We start from the raw sequence: 21,911 nt of genomic DNA, 5'->3' as shown, positions 1-21,911 counted from the left end.
CAGTTGTCATACGTGGTCTCTCAGAGCACCTCCAGCCAGCCAGAGGCTGACTCCAGCAACAGCGGGCTGCATATTCAGGGTACGTGCACGTCCTGCTCCTTTAAGAGGATGCAGAGGCATCTTCTTTACCATCACAGAGAAAACAAAGAAAAACTGAACAGGACTGGGGATGCTACCTTAAGGAGGGCACTGGGCAGAAGGTAGTACCCCTATTGCTGGCTGACCTCCCTGCCCCGGAGCCTGTCTGGGCAGGACTATTAGCCCCAGTCTCTGCAACAGGAGAGTCTCGGGCAGAGCCAGACATCACCACCTTTCCTTCCCCCTGCAGTCCTCGGGCAGCCTCTTCAGATGTCAAACCCCAAGGCGGAGGGGGGATCACACATCTCACGGAGAAAAGACTGCCGAGATGTAAAGCAAAGCTGGAAAAGCAAGTGGCAACCACACAGCCAGGATGTCACCACTTGTTTTTCAGGACACACATAACCAAAATTCCATTTCCAGGGGTACATATACACACAGGTAAAAGCTCAGGGCCATCTGATGACTCAGGCGGTCTGGCAAGCCACTACCGAGATGGTAGGATGCTGTACAGGTACTGGGACAGCTGCAGATAAAAACCATCCCAAATTTTTAAAACAACACACAAAAGAATGCACTGGTGGGTTCCAGCTGTGTCGACCTGCACACATGCACACACATAAGTAAAGAGAAGGTAAATCTAAACAGGTGGGTCAGGATTCATGTTGCGCAAGAGGTGACAGAAAGTAAACTGCAACAATCCAAGCATGGGGAAAGTGTTTCTGTTTCAATATTTATTAGACACAACACAATTGGTTTTCTTAAAGAGAGGGGGAAAAAAAAGAAAGAGAAAAGGGAAGAAATCTGCGAGGACCCTCACTAAACAGATGACGATGGCTGACTGGCGTGCGGAAGAGTGCGGAACAGAGGAGAGTCTTCCTCCATTCAGGCCGCTTCAATAAATTCCCATCAACTGGGTTTATAAATAACAGAAATGTATTGCTGGCAATTCTGGAGGCTGGGAAGTCCAAGGTCAAAGTGGCAGCAGATTCGGTGTCTGGGGAGGGCCCGCTGCCTGATTCGTAGATGGTATGTGTGCATCCTGACATGGCAGAAGAGTCAAGGGGGCTCTCTGAGGTCTCCCTGTCCTTCAAGTCTGAGGTCCTCTTTATAAGGGCACTGATGCCATTCATGAGGGCACCACTCTCAGGACCTGATCACCTTCAGAAGGCCCCACCTCCAAATACTACCACCTTGGAGATCAGGTTTAACATATGAATTTGGGGAGGATGCCGTCTATAGCAAGAAAGGACTTCCACCTAAAATTTTGTTCAATTTTTTTAATGAGATTTTTGTGTTGTGTTGATGTAATACCAATATGACTAAAAAGAAAGATACGAGGCCATGGAGACACACCCCCACTTCCTTCCCTCCCCTCCTCTTCCCTCCCCTCTACCCACCAGTAGAAAATCACTGCTTTAAAATCCCGCCCACACCATCTTTAACTCCACAGAGAAGCAAACTGCAAAGATCATAAAAATGTCAGTATCTCCAAACAGCCATTCAACATCCATTCTCTCTCCCCCTAGAGCCATCCAGAGGGGAGCGCTGGGCTCAGGCTGGTCCAAGCCGCATTACCCACCATCATCCTCTTCCCAGGTCCCTTCCCAGGGCTGGCAGCCTGCACCTTCCTCGCCTACCCCACCTCCTTTCCCCTTTCATTAAGACATCATTCGGCAAAGCCTCTGTCAAGACTTTATCAGTTCATTTCCCATTAACAGTTACTGCATGAGCCTTCTCTACTCAACTCCCAGATAAATAAGTGAAAATAAATACCCTTTCAGAGAGCGATTTGATACATATGAAGTTAATGAAGCCACAATGGGTTCAACCTGAGGGACGGTTATGAGTAAAACCCTTTTCATGAGCAATATGTGACTCCGGTTCCAAACGGCGGAGGAGAGAAGGGGTTGCAAATAAATCTGAAAGGCTGAATGAATGGAAATGGGGTTAGAGAAGAGAGTAGGCTGTTAACCATTTCCTTCCCATGGTCCCAGAGTCTTGCCACCCTTCAGGTCCTGACTGTATACACATAAGCAGGGTGGGCGTCTTGGATGTTGACAGGCAGTGGGACCCTGTGCTTGAATGGTCACGGGCCAGCTCGTATCAGAATCCCTCAAACTACATCTCTGCACTTAGTGGGCTCATTTCTCCAGGTGAATTGAAGTAAGGCAGACTGACTCACTGCCTCTCACCCGTCAAACGCCACTCACGGTCCCAGAGGACAGGAAGGGGGCCACGGGGTTTTCAGCAGGCAGGACCCCCTTTCTCCCGGAGCCTGTCCTGCAGGATGAGCCCCTCCATCAACACTACAGCCAAAGCCTTTTGCTCTCACGACTTCATCCTGTTTCTGGGCCATCAGCTGAGCGTGGGGCTTTGGCATAAGGCAGCATAACCAGGACAAAAATCTCAGTCTGAATTTACCCACAGAACTCCTGGTTCCTCAACCCCAATCGCCGAGAGCATTCTGAAATCAAATTCCAGCCCCCCACCCCCACCCCAAGAAGACTTTATCCCCCGAGGCTGCTCAATCAATGCTGACAACCACATGGACTCAAGCTCAAAACCCATTAACTCAGTCTTCGAGAAGCATCTTCGATAGATCCAAGTGGCTGCCCTTTCTGGCTTCGGTAAGCAAATGAATCGTGAAACCAAGGGAAACCTCCAGCCCGTCTCAGAGTGACGGCGGACAGATTGCTTCCAAGCACCAGTCTTATGGCAACATTTGTATTCAGTGACTGCAGCAATTACAAATAATGCTTGTCTATTTCCAAGACCTTCCCAGACAAATTCTTCTTCTCACGTCAACAGCAAGAATTAATTTCTTTTAAAGTGTCCCAGAACAGGCGTCTACTGTCGGGCTGAGCTTTCTGCCAATTAGCGAGGTTCTGGGCATTCATGCTTTTTATGCCCTTTTCGGAGACCTTTCATTCTCTCCCTACATGCTCACCCAGCACTCCCTAACCACTCCTCATTTCCTTTGTAGTCTAGCCAAGACTTTCCCCTGGGATCCTCTCTATATTCAAAGCATATACTAGAACAAACAGGAAGCAAAAGGTTAAAAAAAAAAAAGGTACTGCTGCACAGAAGAAATTGTCCAAGGACTATTTACACTGCCCAGAGAAAGCCTCTGCATCCAGACAGCTGATCAAATACACCTGACCCGACCCGGCCCTCCAGCCCCAGTGCCCGTGAATGGTAACCCATCACGACTGCAGTGAGTCCTCTGCAAGGTACTGTCCCAGAAGCCCAGGTGGGCCCAGGTGGGAGGGGCAGAATGAGACCCAGCAGGGGCTCTGCAGAGCCACTGAGCCAGCCCCCAGTCGGCTGTGCAGGGGTTAAGGCCACTGGCTGCTCAATCTTCCAGCCAGGGCGAGGAGAATACACTCCGACAGCAAGTTTACACACAACCAGGGCAGACTGGAGAGCAGAACGCAGCAGCCCACGCTGAGGACCTAGCCGTTGCCAAGCAGATGTATTTGACAGAGAGGAAGCCAAGGGCCCGAGGGCAGAAACTGACACGGCCATTCAAGCTTCTGATGAACAAAAATGATGTATGGTCTTCCCTCTGAGACAATGCATGGCTCTCTATCCAACCATCACACCCAGCTGTTTGGTCCAGAGGCTCTTCATTCTGGGGTGTCAGTAATCAGTTTCTCATTAGCGCCTGGCCCAAGTTCCCAGGAATTCGTCCTTCTCTTTCTCCGACAGGGAAGAAAAAAAGACAGGTGGGCAGGGAAAAGAAGGTGAACCTACCTCCTGGGGCATGTGCCTGGCTGACTCCAGTGAACCTCACCTGATCCTCACTCATCAGACAGAGAAACTCGGTTCTCCCCTCCCCCCATGCAGGCCCTTCTGTGCCTCCTCCCTTCCTGCGAGGGCAGAGAATTCAAGCCCCAGCTCAGGTCTCTCAGGAGGCTTCTGCCCACCTCCCGGACTTGCTGGGACACGGCGACTGGTAAGGGGGCATACGCCTGCACCGGGTTCTTAGTGACATCGACCCCACCACCAACCTGGTTGTAGCCGATGGCGTCGGGTTATGATCTCATGGCCTGGCCTTGGCTCTCTCTGTCCAGCGATCACAGCCAGACATCAGGCTGTGGTTCAGATTATGCTTCTCAAGCAAGTACATGCTCATTCCCCAAACCCAGCCCACCAGCACTATTTACACACAAACAAACAAACAAATAAAACACTAAAACCTCTGGCTACCCCCAATTCTGGTGCCTCTTTAGATTATTTCATTTTTACTTTGCAGCCCCTAAAGGGACTTACCCTCAAGTCACTAAGAAGGAAAACTGGGGCTAAGGCACACACACCAGTTCACGGCAGAAACGAGCTCAACTCAGAACCCTCCTGCCCCGTCTCCCCACCTCGCCCTCCTATTAATAAGCCCTTAAGGATGTGATGCTTTGTCGGTGGTATGAGGCTGCAGTTGGGCGTGCCATCATCTCCCTGGTGACAGTATGAGCTCTTTAAGGGCCAGGACCACTCCGATGGTCATTCCCTTCCCCCAGTTTCCAGGTCCACGCCCACGTACAGTCACACTGCATGGCGTCAGCTCTGCTCTACAACGAAATCTGACATTTAAAATCTGAACTTACCAAAACGTAACAAAGGGGATGACTAGTCACACTCCCAAGAGCTTATCTTCTTATAGGAATTAAGTCACAATTCAACTCCTCCAGGTAAAAGCCCTAAATGGGCTGAAATGTCCATTTCGACATCACTGGCTACAGAGACACGACTGGGGAGGCCAGGTTTGAACAGAAGTGAATCCACTGCACAGAGCGGGACACATCCTGACGCAACAAGCCCTGAGCGGAGTGCTACTCACCAGGTGAGGCATCAGGAGGTCTGCCAAGTAGACAAAAGCAGCGCCGAGGGTGAAGCCGACAGCCACGGGGAAGAAGGCCAAGGCGCCAAAGCCGCCAGAGGACGTGGCCATCTCCACCGCTGGGGCCAGGAGGGACCAGTAGGAAGCCGCCAACATGACCTGCAAAACCATGATGAGCAGCAAACCATTAAACCATCCCCGGAAGGCCTTCCGGGGGGGGGGGGACTTCCCTTGCTCCCCTAAGGCCCAGACTGAACCCTACAATGTCACCCGGCTTAGACCTTTTATCCTCAGTGGTAGGTATGTCCCAAAGCAAAAACAAAATCCCACCAGGAGAACATTAGTGCTGTAAGAACTCAACGTGAGATAGGGTGGAGCTGCCCTTGAGAATTGGGAGTCTCGTTTGCTGTCATCTAGCCTCTAATTTAGTGGTTCTCAACCCGGGGCGATTTTGCCTTCCAGGAGACATCTGGCAATGTCTGGAGACATTTCCGGTTGTCACAAGAAGGGCAGGGGGAGAAGGGGAGGTTGCTTCTACCATCTAACGAGTAGAGGCCAGAGATGCTGGTAAACGCCTCACAACGTACATCACAGCCCCTGACGGCAAAGAACTACCTGTTGCCCCAAATGTCGATAGCACCGATGAGAAATTCTGTGCTAACGGAATACTTTCCAGGACCAGCTGCTCACTACTTCGTGAGCTCCACGGCACTGGACATGAGACGGCTCTAGTTATGATGTATGTCTTCCTTATGTTGAGCTGAAATCTGTCTCCCGTCCATTTTTACCCATTAGCTCCAGGTCCATTCACTGGAGCACCAAACTGAGTGTGTCCTTCCTCCGTGAGAGGTTATAGCCCCTGAAACATTTGAGGACAACCAGTCAGTCAGTGTCAGCTCAGTCTCGCCAATTTTCTCATCTCTAAAAAGGAAGAAGGGAACTAGTGTTTACTGATCACCTACCATTTCCAGGGACCAAGCTTCACATCTGATACCTCATTTTATCATCCCGGCAACCCTGGGAGGAAGATGTTGTTTTCTGTTGTGATTCATAGATCAAGAAATTGAATTTCAAAGTAATAAGATCAAGGTGGCAGATCCAGAGGACCGAGAGAACAGGGCCACCATCACCTCAATGTGGGGGAAAAACATGAGGGAAAAGAGAAAAACGAAGCTGGACTCAAATCTCGGTGAGGTCAATTTGATCAAAGGCTTTCCAGTGTTTAGTGAATTAAACACTCATCCCAGCTGTGTGCTCTTCAGCGGCAGTGACATCTGGGCTGGAGCACACCCACTACCCACTGTCTCCATGTGACAGTCATCACTGCCATGTAAAATGTTGAATGAGTTTCTAAAATTATTTAATGATGCCTTGCCTTTAAAAAAAAAAATCTGCATCGTCCATCTCCAAAATCTCCTTCAGGGTGACAGAAACAGGTATTATTATAGTTGCAACAGTAAAGAACAAATCCGTGCAGAGAGTGATTTCTCTTCTGCCAAGAGTCAGCCAAGCACAGTCACTTGCTGGGGACTAGATTCTCCCAGCAAAAATCTTAGTACTGCCAGTAGGAAGTAGCATCTGCCTCAGAGACTCCGGAAAGAATGAAAGTGTCTAGGATTTCAAAATGTAGAGTAGATAAACAAGATTACACCGTATAGCACAGGGAAATATGTACAAGATCTATGGTAGCTCACAGAGAAAAAAAAAATGTGACAATGAATATATTTATGTTCACATATAATTGAAAAATTGTGCTCTACACTGGAATTTGACACAACATTGCAAAATGATTATAACTCAATAAAAAATGTTAAAAAAAAAAAACAAACAGTGTCTCATCAGTTCAGCTCCACAGGACCATCAAAGGAAGCCTCTGGGCAGCCTTCTCTCTGGCACGGCTGACCCACCCCTTTCCCAGACTTTGTCTCACTTGCCTTCTAATTCAACATTGCTCCATGGCTGTGATGCATGGTAAACTCCCGCCGAGGAGGACCTGCGCAGAGGCACACACGCATCCAGCAACCTCTCTCCTCGCATGTTTCAGGGGACCCTATCGAGTCCCACTGCCAACGACTCTAAAACTACACCATCCAGTCAGGCCACTCGTCTCATCCTCCAGTCCCTCCCCATACCCCATCCTTGTCAGGGTCACCTGGCGTACTTCCCCAGCCTCGGCTCCCCATCTCCTTCTCAACGCAAAGTCCACCCTCTTCTGGCAAAGCTCTTTTCCATCCCTAGGCATCACCGGGTGCATCTTTTTTCTGCCCCTACATGTGAGAAATATGCTATTTTTAAAAAATAATCCCTCAACATAGGTAGCTTGCCTGAGACTGTCAACACTAGCCAAGCTCCTTTCAAGGTTCGGCATTTTTTAATCTGGATGTAGTGACATACTAACTAGCTGATACAGAAGCAGGAAGTAGTGTATCTGATTAACCTTCAGTTACCCCTAGGAAGCAGCGCCTGGAGGGGACAGTCTACCAAAGAGGAGGTGGTGACCACTGGGCGCTAGACTTCAGGGAATGAGCTCCAAAGAAACCAGTCGTCGCCGACCAGTCCCTTTAGGACCCCAGATGATAAATACCAAAAGTCCTCCCTGCAGTTGCAACCCTGTTTACAAAGGCAAGCTGGGCCAGCAGCAACAGCCCGAAAGGTATCAGATGTAGCCACGAGGAGCTGACCAGCGGGGCCTCCCTCATCCTGCCTTTGTCTATGAAAGGAACGCATAACCCAGGTTTCAGCACACATGACAGGGGCCTCATTGTACCCCCAAAGTCCTTTTTTTTTTTTTTTGCCTCTTTATTCCCAAAAACAAAACTGAGGAGCCGCGGGAAAGCTCGCCTTGGAGACCATCCTCCAGCTAGATGTCGCTAAGACCAAAGCAGTCCAATTTTGTGCAAAATAACCAAAGAAGCTCAAGGGAGTGAGCGTGTCAATGACAACAATAACTCCTGCAGAAAGAGCTAAGGAGGGAATCAACACACACGGGCTGAATGTCGTAATTCCGGTCATCGCCGGCTTGGTCTGTCTCCCGCAGGGCTTGGAAATCTGAATGTCAGGACAAAGACAGCCTCAGGCAGGCTGATCTTGGGAAGCTGGGTGCACTCCTCGCTTCTTCCCCAAGCCCAGGGCTGAATCCTGCCTGGGCTCTCTCCTTCTCACATGCTCCCCGCGGCATCTCAGCCACCGGCACGACTTCCACCTCCATCCCTATGCTCAAGGGCCAATGAGTGAATGAATGGCTTGAGCTAATTATAATATCGACCTTGATCTTGTTCATAAATGCCAAAAGAGGGGAACAGCCCTAGATGGTCATTAACGAATGAACGGAGAGACAAACTATTCCATCCGATGGCAAATTCTTCAGCCATGAAGAAATGAAGGACCGACACACAGTGCAACACGGATGAACCTTGGAAACCTGCTAAGAGAAAGATGCTAGGCACAAAAGGTCACATACTATATGCTTCTCTTTATAGGGAAATGTCAGTAGAGGTGAATCCAAAGACAGAAAACAGATCAGTGACAGACAGGGGATGCTGGGAGCAGGGTATGGGGAGCAACTCCTAATGGACACAGGGTCTCCTTTGCGGGTAATGAAAATATTTGGAACTAGACACAGGAGATGGTTGCACAACACTGTGAATGGACTAAATGCCATTGAATTGCATACTGTAAAATGGTTGTTATGTGAATTTTAACTTAATGTTTTTATAAGTTGAGCTTGGCCTAACCAACCATTAGAACCCTGTCTTGTACTTCTGCCCCCCAACCCCCAGCTATGTGCTGAGCCCTCCAGCCCCCCGGCCTTGGCGCAAGCTCGTCCATCTGTGCACCTGCCAGACCATCAAGGCCCATCTCTCATACCCTTTCTTCCAAGTATCCCAAACTCTTAGCCTGAGGCCATGTATATCAATGGACCAGGAAAGGCAGGATTTAGAATCAAGTTTGAATTTGACTCCTGGTTCTGCCAAGTACTAGTGAGGTAGCCAGAGGCAAACAACCTAAACTCTCTGCAGCTCAGCTTTGAAAAAACTAAAAGTGGGGGCATGGATACTAGGTAACAAGATTGTTTTAAGAATTATACGGGACAATGCATATACCCTACCAACCCAATTGCTGGCAGGAAATAACGTGTCGAATCCTGCTGTGTTGGATTCTTCCTTCACCCTCCTCATCTCACCCCCTACCCCTCCTCTAGGAGGTCCCTTTCCCATCACACAGGATTCCTTATTTGTGTCCACATCCCCCCGGGACCAGGCTCAGGGCTGTGCTAAGAGCACCTCTGTAAACTGGCACCATCCATCTGAGCAGTCCTGGGCTGAGCAGCTGCTCGGTGTTTGTGGCCCGAATGAGTTCTCTGTTATCCTTGCTAATGAAAGGGAGCAATGGGGATGGAGAAATCAGCAGAAGGCATGATCAGAAGTGATTCAACACTCATTTTTCAGTCTGTTACCTACATTATAAAGTGATTTTTTTTTTAAACTTCCAAATCAAGTACCCTATAGGCTACTACTCAAATGCCTTCGTTCTATTGACAAACACTGGATGAGTAATTGTTTAAAACAAGGGAGTTTTTCTCCGGTGTGCAAAAAAGTTGACAGAATTTTTCAGAGCTTCATGGATCACCCACTGAAGAGTCTACTGAAAGAATCACCCTCTTTCAGAGTTGGGATGTCAGGAGGCTGCCTGGTCCCAAGGCTTCATTGAACAGATGGTAAAACTGAGACCCAAAGGGATTCAGTGGCTTTCCCAGAGCCCCAGAGCAAGCTAACGCCAACCAAGGCTGACAGTACCACCCCCAGATCAAGTTAGGGCCCCCCGGCAGCCCTACACAGACCCCCAGAGTCTTCTAAGAAATTCTAAGAGCTGCAGAGTAAAGGTTTCAGTTGCTGCCTCCCTTACCAAGGAGTCAAAGCATCCTCGAAGCACAGCCTGAGATGAAGCAGCTTTGGCAGTAACCGAATGGAATCCATCCTGTGGGCGTTCTCCACTATTGCGATATGAGCTAGTCCGACAGAAGCCAGCGCTAAGGAAGTGTTTGGCGACTGATAAACAGGTGGTAACAATGTTGTCACACAACTTCCTCTGCGAGACACAGCACACCTTACAAACCTAAACCCACGACTGCACCTTGGATGGAGGGAAACAAGCAATTATGTAACTCAGACTGTAATTCCCTCTCTAGCAGCATGATTAAAGCTGAGGTTTCAAAACAAAGCCAAGGTGTATAATTTCAGTTCAGGGCTCTGACTCAAAGGCACACCTTCTTCTCTGGTTGTCTACACCTTAAAAGAACACTCTGAATGCAACATGTATCCTGGATTGGATCCTGGGAACAGAAGAAGGGCGTCAGTGGGAAGATCGGTGCAATCCAACATCTGAGGATTAGGGAATAGTAATGCACCAATGCTAATTTCCTAGCTTGGACAAACGTACCCTAGTCTTGTAAGATGCTCCCATTAGGGGAAGCTGGATGAAGGGTATAGGGGAAATCCCTGTACTATTTTTGCACCTTTTCTGAAAATCTAAAATACTTCCAAAAACAAAGAGTTTATAAAAAATTAATATTTGTTACTGAGGTCTAAGAGAAGATTGAGGAGGATCTTCCCAGCTGAGAAGCATAAGCCATGCAGACAAAGACTTGAAGCCAAGAAAGCCCACAGTTCACTTCGTGAGATCAGCAAAGCGACTGACCTGGGGCCACACACTTCATGGGGACCAGAGGGGGCTGCGTGCTTTCCATGCTTCACCTCCTTGAAACCTACAGCCTCCTCTCTGTGCTTTGCAGAAGTTAGGTCACCCACGGGCACCCAGCTGGAAGTGACAGAACTGGGATTTGAAACCCAGGCCACGCCCTTAATTCCAAAGCTAAATTCTGTGGCTTAGATGTTTCAAATTCTTTAAAAACAATAATACTCACAATATCTCCTACTCAGTACATCTAATCAGAGGACAATCTCCCTCTAAGCGTAATTTTCAATGTTGCCTGTGTCTACAGCAGCAATAGCTACTGTGCTAAAGTATACATCCTAGTCCATGTTTGAATGTCACAACGTGTAAGTTGTAGAACTTCCAGTTAAATGTGGCTGATCCAACACAAGCTGCTGGCTCCCAAATTCCCACTAGGCTGTGAGTAAAGGGTTGAGAAGGATCTCAACCACAAAGACAAAAGGACAGAGCGAGGAGACAGCAGCCAAGGAGCTTTGGAAGCTAAAAGAGAGAAGCAGGTGATGACTGACAGACACCCCAAGAAGGCTGACACCTGAGCCCTGTGGAAGCAAGGGGTTCACCTCCATAGAACCCCAGAACAGCTCAGGGATCAAGGGCTCTGGAGCCACCGGAAAAGGAACTGCACATGGGCCAATAAAGAGGACTGGTCTCCACCAGTGGCCATCATTAAAAGGCCCACAAACGAAAAACGCTGGAAAGGGAGTGGAGAAAAGGGAGCCTCCTACACTGCTGGTGGGAATGCAATTTGGTGTAGCCGTTATGGAAAACAGTATGGAGATTTCTTAAAAAACTAAAAATAGATTTACCAAATGATCTAGCAATCCACTCCTGGCATATATTCAAAGAAAACTCCAGTTCAAAAAGATACATGCACCCCAATGTTCACAGCAACACTATGTACGATAGCCAAGACATGGAAGCAAACTAAATGTCCACTGACAGATGACTGGATAAAGAAGTTGTCACACACACACACACACACACACACACACACAATGAATACTACTCAGCCATAAAAAGAATAAAATAACACCATTTGCAGCAACATGGATGGACCTAGAGATTATCATACTAAGTGAAGTAAGTCAGACAGAGACAAATATCATATGGCATCACTTATCTGTGGAATCTAAAAAATGATACAAATGAACTTATTTACAAAAAAAAAAAAAAGACTTACAGACACAGAAAACAAACTTACGGTTAACAAAGGGGAAAGGCTGGGGAGAGGGGGAGGGATAAATTAGGAGTTTGGGATTAGCAGATACAAACTACTATACATAAAAGAGATAAACAACAAGGACCTGCTGTATAGCACAGGGAACTATATTCAATAGCTTGTAATAACCTATAATGAAAAAATATATATATGTATAACTGAATCACTACGCTGTACACCAGAAACTAACACAACATTGTAAACCAACTATACTTCAATTTAAAAAAAAAAAAAAAGGAACAAAAAAGACTGGGTAAGAAGCCACGAGACCCCACTGTACCACGTGCAGCCACACAACCATGCCACCTGACTCTCAGGGACCCCCCGCCAGCTGGGGAGTGGGCAGCACACTATGTGCTGAATGGGAGCACCCAGCATGCTCCCAGCCCAGCCCAGCTTCTTCCCCAGCCCATCCATCCCGACTCCCTGGCTGTGCCCCTCCCAGAGCACTTCTTCCCTAGATTCCTTGCACAGGTGTCCCCGTGTCAGGCTCTGCTTCTGGGGAAGCCGGCTGGAGATGTCACCTCCCTGATGCTCCTCAGGAAGATACTCAAGGATGTGTTTACTCCACGGTATGAGGAAGAAAAACAAGAAAGTCGACGACAGGGGAAAGAAATGAAGGGCACTCCCCAGGTCAGTGGTTAAAAAAGGGACATGGGAGCAACAGTTCCAACAGGCTCAGAAAACCAGACCCCAGATGGGAAGAGGGGCTGGAGGGACCTGGGAAAGAGCAGATTGTAGAGCCTATGAGTTTGGATGTGTGCAGGGAAGATGTTACCCTTCTGTGTGGGAGACTGGTGGCCTGACTGATAATAGGAACCCAAAAAACTAGGCAAAGGGAAAAAAGGAGACCATTACTAACTCTGGAAAAGAGAAAAATTGCACAAGAAAGGAAATAAATGAACACCATTAACAGTCTTAACAATGTATGCTATTTTTTATTTACTAACTAAGTTACTTATCTGTGTGGCAAAATGGACATGACATAAAATTTGCCATTTTAGAGTCTAGACAATTCAGGGGCACCAAGCACATTCACAATGTTGTGTAACCATCATCCCGATTTCCCAAGCTTTTTCACCACCCCACACAGAACCTCTGTAACCGTTAAGCAATAACTCTCCATCCTCCCCTCCCCACCAGCCACTGGCAACCTCTAACCTACTCTCTGACTCTATGAATTTGCCTATTGTAGATACTTCATATACGTGGAATCATACAATATTTGTCCCCTTGTGTCTGAATCGTTTCACTTAGCATAATGCTTTCAAGGTTCACCCATGTTGTAGCCTGTGTCAGAATTCCATTCTTTTTCATGGCTGAATAATACTCCATGATTAAACTGTGACCACTGAACTATTGAACTAAAATAATATAATAAAAATAATAAAAATAATAAATAATAAAAAAAATAATAAAAATAATAAAAAAGGTATCTGTAGGGTAGTATGCAGGCGGAGATAAGAGAACCAAATCCTCATCTTCCACACCCAGAAGTCATTTAAAGATGTTTAAAGCCAAAAAAGTCAAGAAATGTCAAAGTAAGTATGCAGCTGAGAAACGTGGGAGGCAAAAAGTTGAAGAAATAGCTAAAACGGCTGTTCACACTTATCCCTAAGTAGGAATCAGGGCTGGGGAAGCACAGCAGGCTTTTTTTATTACAAGCCTGTAGGACAATCTGACTTTTTAAACTATCCATGTATATGTATATCGTGGGAGTGGGGAGGATTTTTTAATAAATTGATAATATAAATCATAAAATATGTAAATATAAAAGTAAATATTATAAATAAATTTATGATACAATTTTTTAAATGTTTTAATAATAGAAGACTTCGATTTCACAGTGAAAATCCAATCGGTGGAAAGGATCCTATGAACAAAAACTGAATTTTCAGACACGTTTCTGCATGATAATGAGACACCCACCTGAACTGTGTGGTTTTGCTGAAGGTCCCTAAATCACAGCCTTGACATCAAAAGGCTGAAAAGGACTTTCAGAGGAGACATTTAAAATCAGCTGACATGTGCAAGCTCTTTCTCACGTTGCCTTGCAAGTAAAATCCTCCACTTCCCTTCCATAGTTTCCCAAACCTAGCAAAACTGCTACAATTCTTTTTCTCAAAATATCATGTAAAATGCCACCGGGATCTATACCTCATAATGGTATTAATTTCCCTCTGGTGTCAGGGGTACCAGCACAAAGTAATCAAAAGCAATCAGCTGAACACCAGCCCAGAGCCGGCAAACCTTTTCATTTCTGCATAAGTGCTCGTTTTGGGACAATTTCAGCTCTGGAAATATAAATGAATGTGTGAAGAGTTTCTTAAGACATACATCAGAATATTCTGGCACGTTGGGTGCAGTTAAACATTTCTTTTATGACAGTAATGACAGTTTAAGGACTGGCAGAAAATCCAAGCTACGAAACAAAAGTTCCCTCTCAATAAGAAAGGGGGAGGAAATTGCACAAAGATCATTTACGACACACTGAGTGTCAGTTTCAGCTGTGCCAGGAGCACGCCTCTAAGGAAGGTACACAGGAGTCTACGGAAGCCAGGAAGACAGTTCAGAATAACAGCACCCAGCGCTGAGTCTGCTGCACACCAGCTCCTCCTCACATGTTTGCTGAAGCACAGGAACATGGACTCTGACCCAAAGAAGGCCACTGCCTAAACAAGGAATAGGCACAAACCTGCAATCCACATAAATCAAGGCAGTAAGTGCTCCAAAAGGACAGAAGCCAAATAATGTCTCTAAGTTTGGTCTTCAAATCAGATATTAAATTAATTTTTAAAAGTCAATCAACAAGTACTTCACTGGTGACTAAGACATGACCAACATTATGCTAGATCCTAGGGGACCGGGAGGGAGGAAGCAAGGACACAAAAGCTGACCTGAGTCCTGCCTCTGAGGAGCTGGCTACGTACCATACTAAGAGAGATTATAGAAGACATCTGAAAGGGTGAGGAAAGAAGGCATCAGAAATGACAAAGGAAGAAAGCTTGTGGTCATTCCAAGGAAGGCAATGACAACGTTGTTAAAAAGCAAAACACCAAAGAAAATGTGGTGAAGGGCTCTTGAAAGTTGGACATGATTTGGAAAGGAAAATAAAGGTGTGACCTTCTAGCCGGTTAAGAATAGTGTGAGCTGTCTGGAAGACAAGCTTACATTGTGGGCATCACAGGATGCTCAGCCTGGTTGGGGGTACCAAGAGATAGTTGAGGGGAACCTGGTAGAATGGCTTGACCTCAAGACAATGAGCAGGTTGCTTCCTGTTGGTAGCATACTAGACTTGCCTGGAGTTTTCAAACTACAAGAGCCAGGGCCCCCCCATAACCTATTGGAACAGACTCTGGACTGGACTGGAAACCAACAGACCAGGTGCTGGTCTACTGATGTAATCTAGACGGGAGGCAGCAAAGCCCTGACCAGAACAGAGGCAGAGGGACAGGGAAGAAAGAAGAAATCTGCAGGCAACTATCCAGAATGAGGTCACCACGTCCATTCCAAATCAAGTCACCCATCAGAAACCCACAATGGGTGACCACGTGAATTTTGCACTGAGTCAGCTTTCAAATTTGGCATGTCAATTATTAGTCATGACTCAAGTATGAATCAAATTCATATGGGGGCTTGATCTGTACCTAATCTCCTTTTATCAAAAAACCCCCATGATATGCCAGCTTCGTGCAATTTTACAAAATTAAACCTACCAGCTCAAAATTATCATCATTTACATTCAGCTTCGATTACAGTTATTAATGGAGACAGACCCACTTAGGTGACCTAACTCTTGCTAGCTACAGCTACACGGAAGAAATGATGGGCAGGGGCTTGGCCTACCAGTTTGAATGCAATCTCCAAAACACAAAAGAGCATCTGAGCTTAAAAAAAAAATCTCCCCGGAAATATACACAAAATGTTATGATAACTCACAGAGAAAAAAATGTGACAATGAGTGTGTATATGTCCATGAATGACTGAAAAATTGTGCTGAACACTGGAATTTGACACAACATCGTAAAATGATTATAAATCAATAAAAAATGTTAAAAAAAAAGATACGATTATAAAAAAAAAAATCTCCCCTACGACCCTCTCCCAGATACCTGCCCCAAGAGAAATGAAAACATGTCCACACAAGGACTTACACAAGGATGCCCACAGTAGCTTTATTCATAGCCTAAATCTGGAAAGAACCGATACATCCAACAACAGAATGGGTAAACCCATTTATAAAATGAAAATATTCCTTAGCAATAAAAATGAAAAAAAGGACTGACACCATGATGATGTGGAGGAGTCTCAAAGTCATGACAGTGGGTGAAGGAAGCCTGGCAAGTATGTACTGGATGAGTCATGTACACTGTAGGATTCCACGAGGCACAAGAATACAAAACTCACCTATGGTGACAGAAATTATAAGGTGGTTGCCTGAGAGGAGAGGCAGAGTTGACTTGAGGATTAGAACAGAAGCTCTTTCTGGGATGACAAAAATGTTTTCCATCCCATTTTGGGTGGTGGTTAAACACATGTATACAACTGTCAAAGCCCATTGGGCTGACACTTTAAGATCTGGGCATACTATTATATGCAAATTATATTCATTTTTTTAACTCTTAGGAAGGTTCCCCAGATTCTAATAAGTCATATTAGTACCACAGACAGTAATATTGCATAGCCAGATTCCAGGGTCTACCCTAAAATGGTCCCTCTAGGTCATCCAGCACAATCACCAAGCACCCGACAAGGCCCAGGCCCAGAGCTGAGAGCCAGGTGAGTCTTAAACACCACGTGCCAGCAGTGTTAGATCTGTCAACCGTACCCCAGAGGACCTCTCACCATCCATTCTCCACTGGTGGAGTCCTAGACCCTACTGAGTTCCTTAAAGCAAGGATAAACACCCAAGACATATCTGGGCTTGGAATTTACTGACCAACAACCTAATTCTAACTGTCTCTGCCAAAACAGAGGGAGAAAGAGCTGAAAAATAATCCATCATCAAGCCTAGCCCTACTCCAAATCTAAGTTCCAAAGTGGAACTCAACAAACATCTACAGAGTAACTACAGTGCATAAGATGCCTGTCTACACTGGAGCACCCAGTGGCGATGATCTCAGCTACACTTAAAACAAGGCCACAGTGCTCCAAAGTCAAATGATATTGAGTTCACCATCCCTCTTCCACAGACACACTATTGTGAATAATAGAGAGATGTGAGCATGCTAATTATGTCGGTCCTTCACGGCACATTCAGACCAGCTAGATGAATGGGGGACTCCCGGAATCTCTCAGCCTGCCAAAATTATTAAGTCCATGTAGACTAACAAAAGGCGGGGAGGGAGAAAGGGAGGCATTCTTATCAAACCTTTTCACCAGCTGGTCATCAAGAGAGTGAGAACACGATGTTGCCCAAAGCAAACTCTCCGTGGCACCCAGCCACCAATCCATCAGCACCCTCTCAACTCTGGCCTACTGATGGGCAGTTACACCAGCCGCTCAAGCCTCCCCCACCCCAACACCACCGCTCACTCATGCTGATCCAATCTGTCCCAGCTCTGGCTGGAACGCAAGACCTGCCAACACGTGAAGGAGGAGACAAGAGGGAGCGTCTGGCTCTGCGGAGAGAAAACTCCCAGGTCTAGGCAGGAGCTGCTGCTGCTTCGCTGACCTCCCTCCAGGGAGGTGGCAAACCACCCAACCCCTGGCTCCGTGCTTCTTTCCTGGCTCAGAGGAAATCAGGAAGGAGGCTTAGGGACAGGATTTTCACGGTCAAGGAGAAGGAAAAACGCCACCCCTCATTCCAAACAAAATTACACTTCGTTTTCACCACATATGGAAACCTGGGTTCTCAAAGTGTCTTCGGTCCTAACTCACACGAGGGGTGCAAGAGACTGCCATCAGTGTGGCAGGGATCCCCGGAGGATGGAGGGCAAGAGGTCCGGAGTGATGTGGCAGAATCTCAGGAAGGGACTGGACGGAAGATGGAAAGAAAACCACCTAGGGCTGCCTGATTTCACAAATAAAAACACAGGACGTCCTGTTAAATTAGAACTTAAGATACGCAATGAATTTTTTTTTAATTTGGGACAGGTTTATACTAAAACATTATTACTTTTCTGAAAGTCCAGTTTAACTGACCACCCCGTATTTTACGTGGCCCCCATGGCTAGCCCCACCAGCAGCGCCACAGCAGGTCTGCCCTCTCTTCTCTTCTCTTTCTCCCTCTCTCTCTATGAAAGGCAATACCGCGTCGTGGATACAAGGCGTGACTCTGGAGTCAGACTACCTGAGTCAAGCAAGGCCCACCACTTCAAGCCCCCAGCTCGGACACCCTGGGTAAGAGATTCATCTCTCCAGGGCTAAGATTTCTTCATATGGAAAATGGAAATAATAATAGAAATAATAGTGACACTCGTAAGTCAAATGGAATTAATAACATAACAACAACACTTACAGAAAGACTGACCCTATGCCAGGAGCTTCCTTAATCCACCCAACAGCAAGAGTCAGGTACTACTGTGATCCCTACTTCACATATGGGGGGAAACTGAGGCACAGAGAGGTGATGTAATTAACAGTAGCTACTAATAATAGCTACTAAGCGGGAGAGCCAAGATTCAGTCCCAGCCAGTGTGGCTCTTGAGTCCCTGCTCTTGACTTTCATGACACTGTCCCCAAAGTGGTGCTTGTCTCTTGGAGTTGAAATAAGGACTAAATGCAAGAAAGCACAAATACTGGCCTGGAGACTAGAAGTGCTTGATACTGCATATGCTTAGAATATGCCTTGGCTTTTACTATTATCAGAGCAAATGATTTGCGAAAATAACCAAACAGGAAAAATGAAGGCTCTGGGAGGGAACCCAGATAACTCGGGGAGACAACGACTGTAAAGAGAAAACCCTATGCTGACTACCAGACAGATACGAATGCGCGGACTAAATCCAAGAACAGGACCGATGCTGGAGGGAAAAACAAAACAAATGAAAAATAGGGAGAACAAGGAATCGTTTTCAGAAACTGAAACTATGAATACAAAAAAAAAAAGAAGAAAGAAAAAGAAACGTTGGCTCTTTCTATTTATTTAAAATCAGTGAAATTCCCCACCATGCAGAACAAAACGGCAAAGATTTTATAAAATACGAGAGAGAAAAGAGGAAGATGACGGCTCAGTCCAGGAAGTCCAACAGCCAACTAATCAGACTAATAAAGAGAGAACAGAGAACCAGCGTGGAAACATTAAAGGAACATAAAATAGCATTTACCAGAACTGGGGGACACTGCTTTCCAAATCAAGAAACTGCAGAATAAATTTACTGAGAAATGCAGGAGAAAATTTCTCAAGAAACAGACTAAAGCGGTTACCTCTAAAAAAGAGGCCATGGTGGGGGGCGGCAGGGAGAGAGGACTGCTTTTTTTTTTTTCTTTTTAAGCCTTTTATTAACATTTGCTCTTTCTTGATGGGTGCATCTATTACCCTGATAAAAATAAACAGTGATCGCCAAAATTGAGCCCCGCTTAAATGTCCAAGAAGTCATTAGTAAAAGGTACCACAGTTATGTGCGCTGTTTAATGTACTTCAATTATCCCTCCATAAAGATGAAAACAAATATTAATTGTGGTCAGTTTGTGCAACGGAGCACCACACCACGACCAAAATAATACAAAAACGTTCAGGATTTATGGTGAAAGGACACTTTTTAACTATGATGTATGGTATGATCCCATTTTTTAAATTATATATAAACAAAGAAAGTATAAAAGAGCATGCTGCTGTGAAGAAAGGTTTGAAGGCATCAACTGGGTATGAATAAGACGGATGCTTAATAACACTGAGGACCATGTACTGGAAGAAAATTCTTCCAGAACCAGTAGCACCCACGCTCTGACTGGTATCTAATTTATACCCATCCCAAATTCGTCATGTGTTCTCCACCCATTTCCTTTGATATGAGATAATAATGGTCAATGGGTACTGGACATTTGCTATGTGCCAATCACTGTGCCAAGTGCTTCAAACAGACTTACTCATTTTACCTGCATAGCAACCATATAATGGAAACAATACTATTATCTCCATTTTACAGGTGAGGAAACTGAGGCTTACAAACACTAAGTGACTAGCCCAAGCTCACAACTAATAAGCTGAGAAACCAGGATCAAACCCAAGCAAGGTGACTCCAGAGCTCATTGTAACGCCAGAGCACATGTCTGCCAGACAAAAGGTTCCACCTCTTGGTGCCCAGTGCCCCCTGCCCTGAGCTCAACCCACATGGCTGATGGTTTGAGACATTTCCTGGCATGACTACATCCTGAGAAGTTCATCATAATTAAATCGTGGGGAAATTTTCAAATTGCTTCAGAGATGTAATGAGTTTACATTCAATTAGTTCCTTCCTTCATTGGGAGAATCATAAAGGCTGATTCCCTTAAAGACTCAGCAGGGAGGGTTCCTCAGTGCCTATTTTGAGATTTCATTCTGAGGTTCCAAGAATGTAAATCAGTGCACACAGAAGATCTGGAGAAACTGGGCTGGACTTAAAGGCAGCCAACCCCAGAGAAAACCTCAAATGTACATGCCACACTCATTTAACACTTCAAAAAATATCTTCGAGTATCCTATACTAGGGACCAGTCTCAACAATAGAAAAGGCAGCCTTCGAGGTACTTCTAGTTTGAGAAGGAAGAAGAGGAGTGAAGCACTTAAAATCCAGAGATAAGTGCAGTACAGAATAAGTATGAATATCTACAGATACTTGGCCAAGGGGTACTAAATCCCATCCTGGAGGGGCTGGTAGATTAGGATGGAGAAAATGAGATGCTAAATTTCCCTAAGGAGCAAACTTTCAGTGGCCAGGACCTGGAAGGGACCAGGCTCCCAGAGGGACAGAGCTGGCAAGCCCCCAGGGCTTTGGGAACTAGGTTCATAATGAGAAGGCCAAGGTAGAGTAAATGGCAGGCAAATTCTCTCTTGAACAGTTGGCAACAATTTACTTACAACTCAATTTGCACAGTGCCAGGAGCATTCCTGTTCTAAGCCAGTTGGATGCTGGCTCTCTCCAGCAGGGAGAGGCTCCCCTTCTCCAGTGGCTAAATGAGGTGAGGTTGCACTTAGGGTACTCCACATCGATTCATGAAATGCGGAGTGTGAAAATATTTAAGTGCTCTAAGGCTCTTAGAGGAAGCACAGACCTATAGGGGGTAGGACTTATCCTTCCTTTTCCATCCATCTATCCATCCATCCATCCATCTACCCATTTATCCATCCATCTACCCATCTATCCATCCATCTACCTACCCATCCACCTATCCAGCCATCCATTCATTCATCCCTACACCCATTCATTCATCCGTCCATCCATCTAGCCATCCATCCACCCATCCATTCATCCATCTACCCACCCATCTCCATCCATTAGCCATCCATCCATCCATTTATCTGCCTACCCATCCATCTACCCATCCATCTATCCACCCATCCATTCATCCATCTATCCATCCATCCATTCATCCATCCATATCCATCTATCCGTCCATCCACCCATCCATCTATCCAGTCATCCATTCATTCATCCCTACACCCATTCATTCATCCATCCATCCATCCATCTAGCCATCCATCCACCCATCCATTCATCCATCTATCCATCCATCCAATCATCCATCTACCCACCCATCTCTATCCATTACCCATCCATCCATCCAACTGAGCATTTGTTTATTTGCTACATCAAACAAACAAAAAAAATTGAGAGCCTCCCACATGTCAGGAATACTTCCTTAAGTTCTTTACTGATTTGCTTTTCTTGAAATTGCAATACTCATGACTTCCACCCCTGGCAGGGTTCTCTCTATCCTTCTCGTTTCCTTTATTGTTCTCCATCACATGTATCTCTGTCAGACATACTGTACATTTTATTATAGAATTTATCATGTGACCCTCTCTCCTAGAATGACAGTCCCAGGAGGGCAGGAATTTTTGTTTGCTTTGTTTACTGTTCTATCCCCAGTGCCTAAAACAGTGCCTGGCATAATTTTAGG

The 21,911-nt window shown here is 45.9% G+C and overlaps 1 protein-coding gene across 15 annotated transcripts in view; it reads right to left on the bottom strand.

Moving 5' to 3' along the window:
• The window catches only part of SLC39A11 (solute carrier family 39 member 11), a 353,551-nt gene that overhangs the window by 252,893 nt on the left and 78,747 nt on the right, over positions 1–21,911 (bottom strand). For 13 of the 15 annotated variants that reach the window (XR_004311658.1, XM_032456952.1, XM_032456954.1 and 10 more), the window contains one exon: positions 4,916–5,074. The exons of the other annotated variants lie outside the window; for them this stretch is intronic. Coding sequence is in view for 12 of the 13 variants with exons in the window: in XM_032456952.1 (XP_032312843.1) it covers positions 4,916–5,074 (159 nt within the window). In the remaining variant the exon portion in view is untranslated. The remainder of the gene's footprint in view (positions 1–4,915; positions 5,075–21,911) is intronic. 15 annotated transcript variants of the gene reach the window in all.

The sequence above is a fragment of the Camelus ferus genome, chromosome 16 (genome assembly GCF_009834535.1).
Source record: "Camelus ferus isolate YT-003-E chromosome 16, BCGSAC_Cfer_1.0, whole genome shotgun sequence".
NCBI lineage: Eukaryota > Metazoa > Chordata > Mammalia > Artiodactyla > Camelidae > Camelus > Camelus ferus.
The sequence above is the reverse complement of the archived record's forward strand: the minus strand, read 5'-3'. Positions and strand labels throughout refer to the sequence as shown.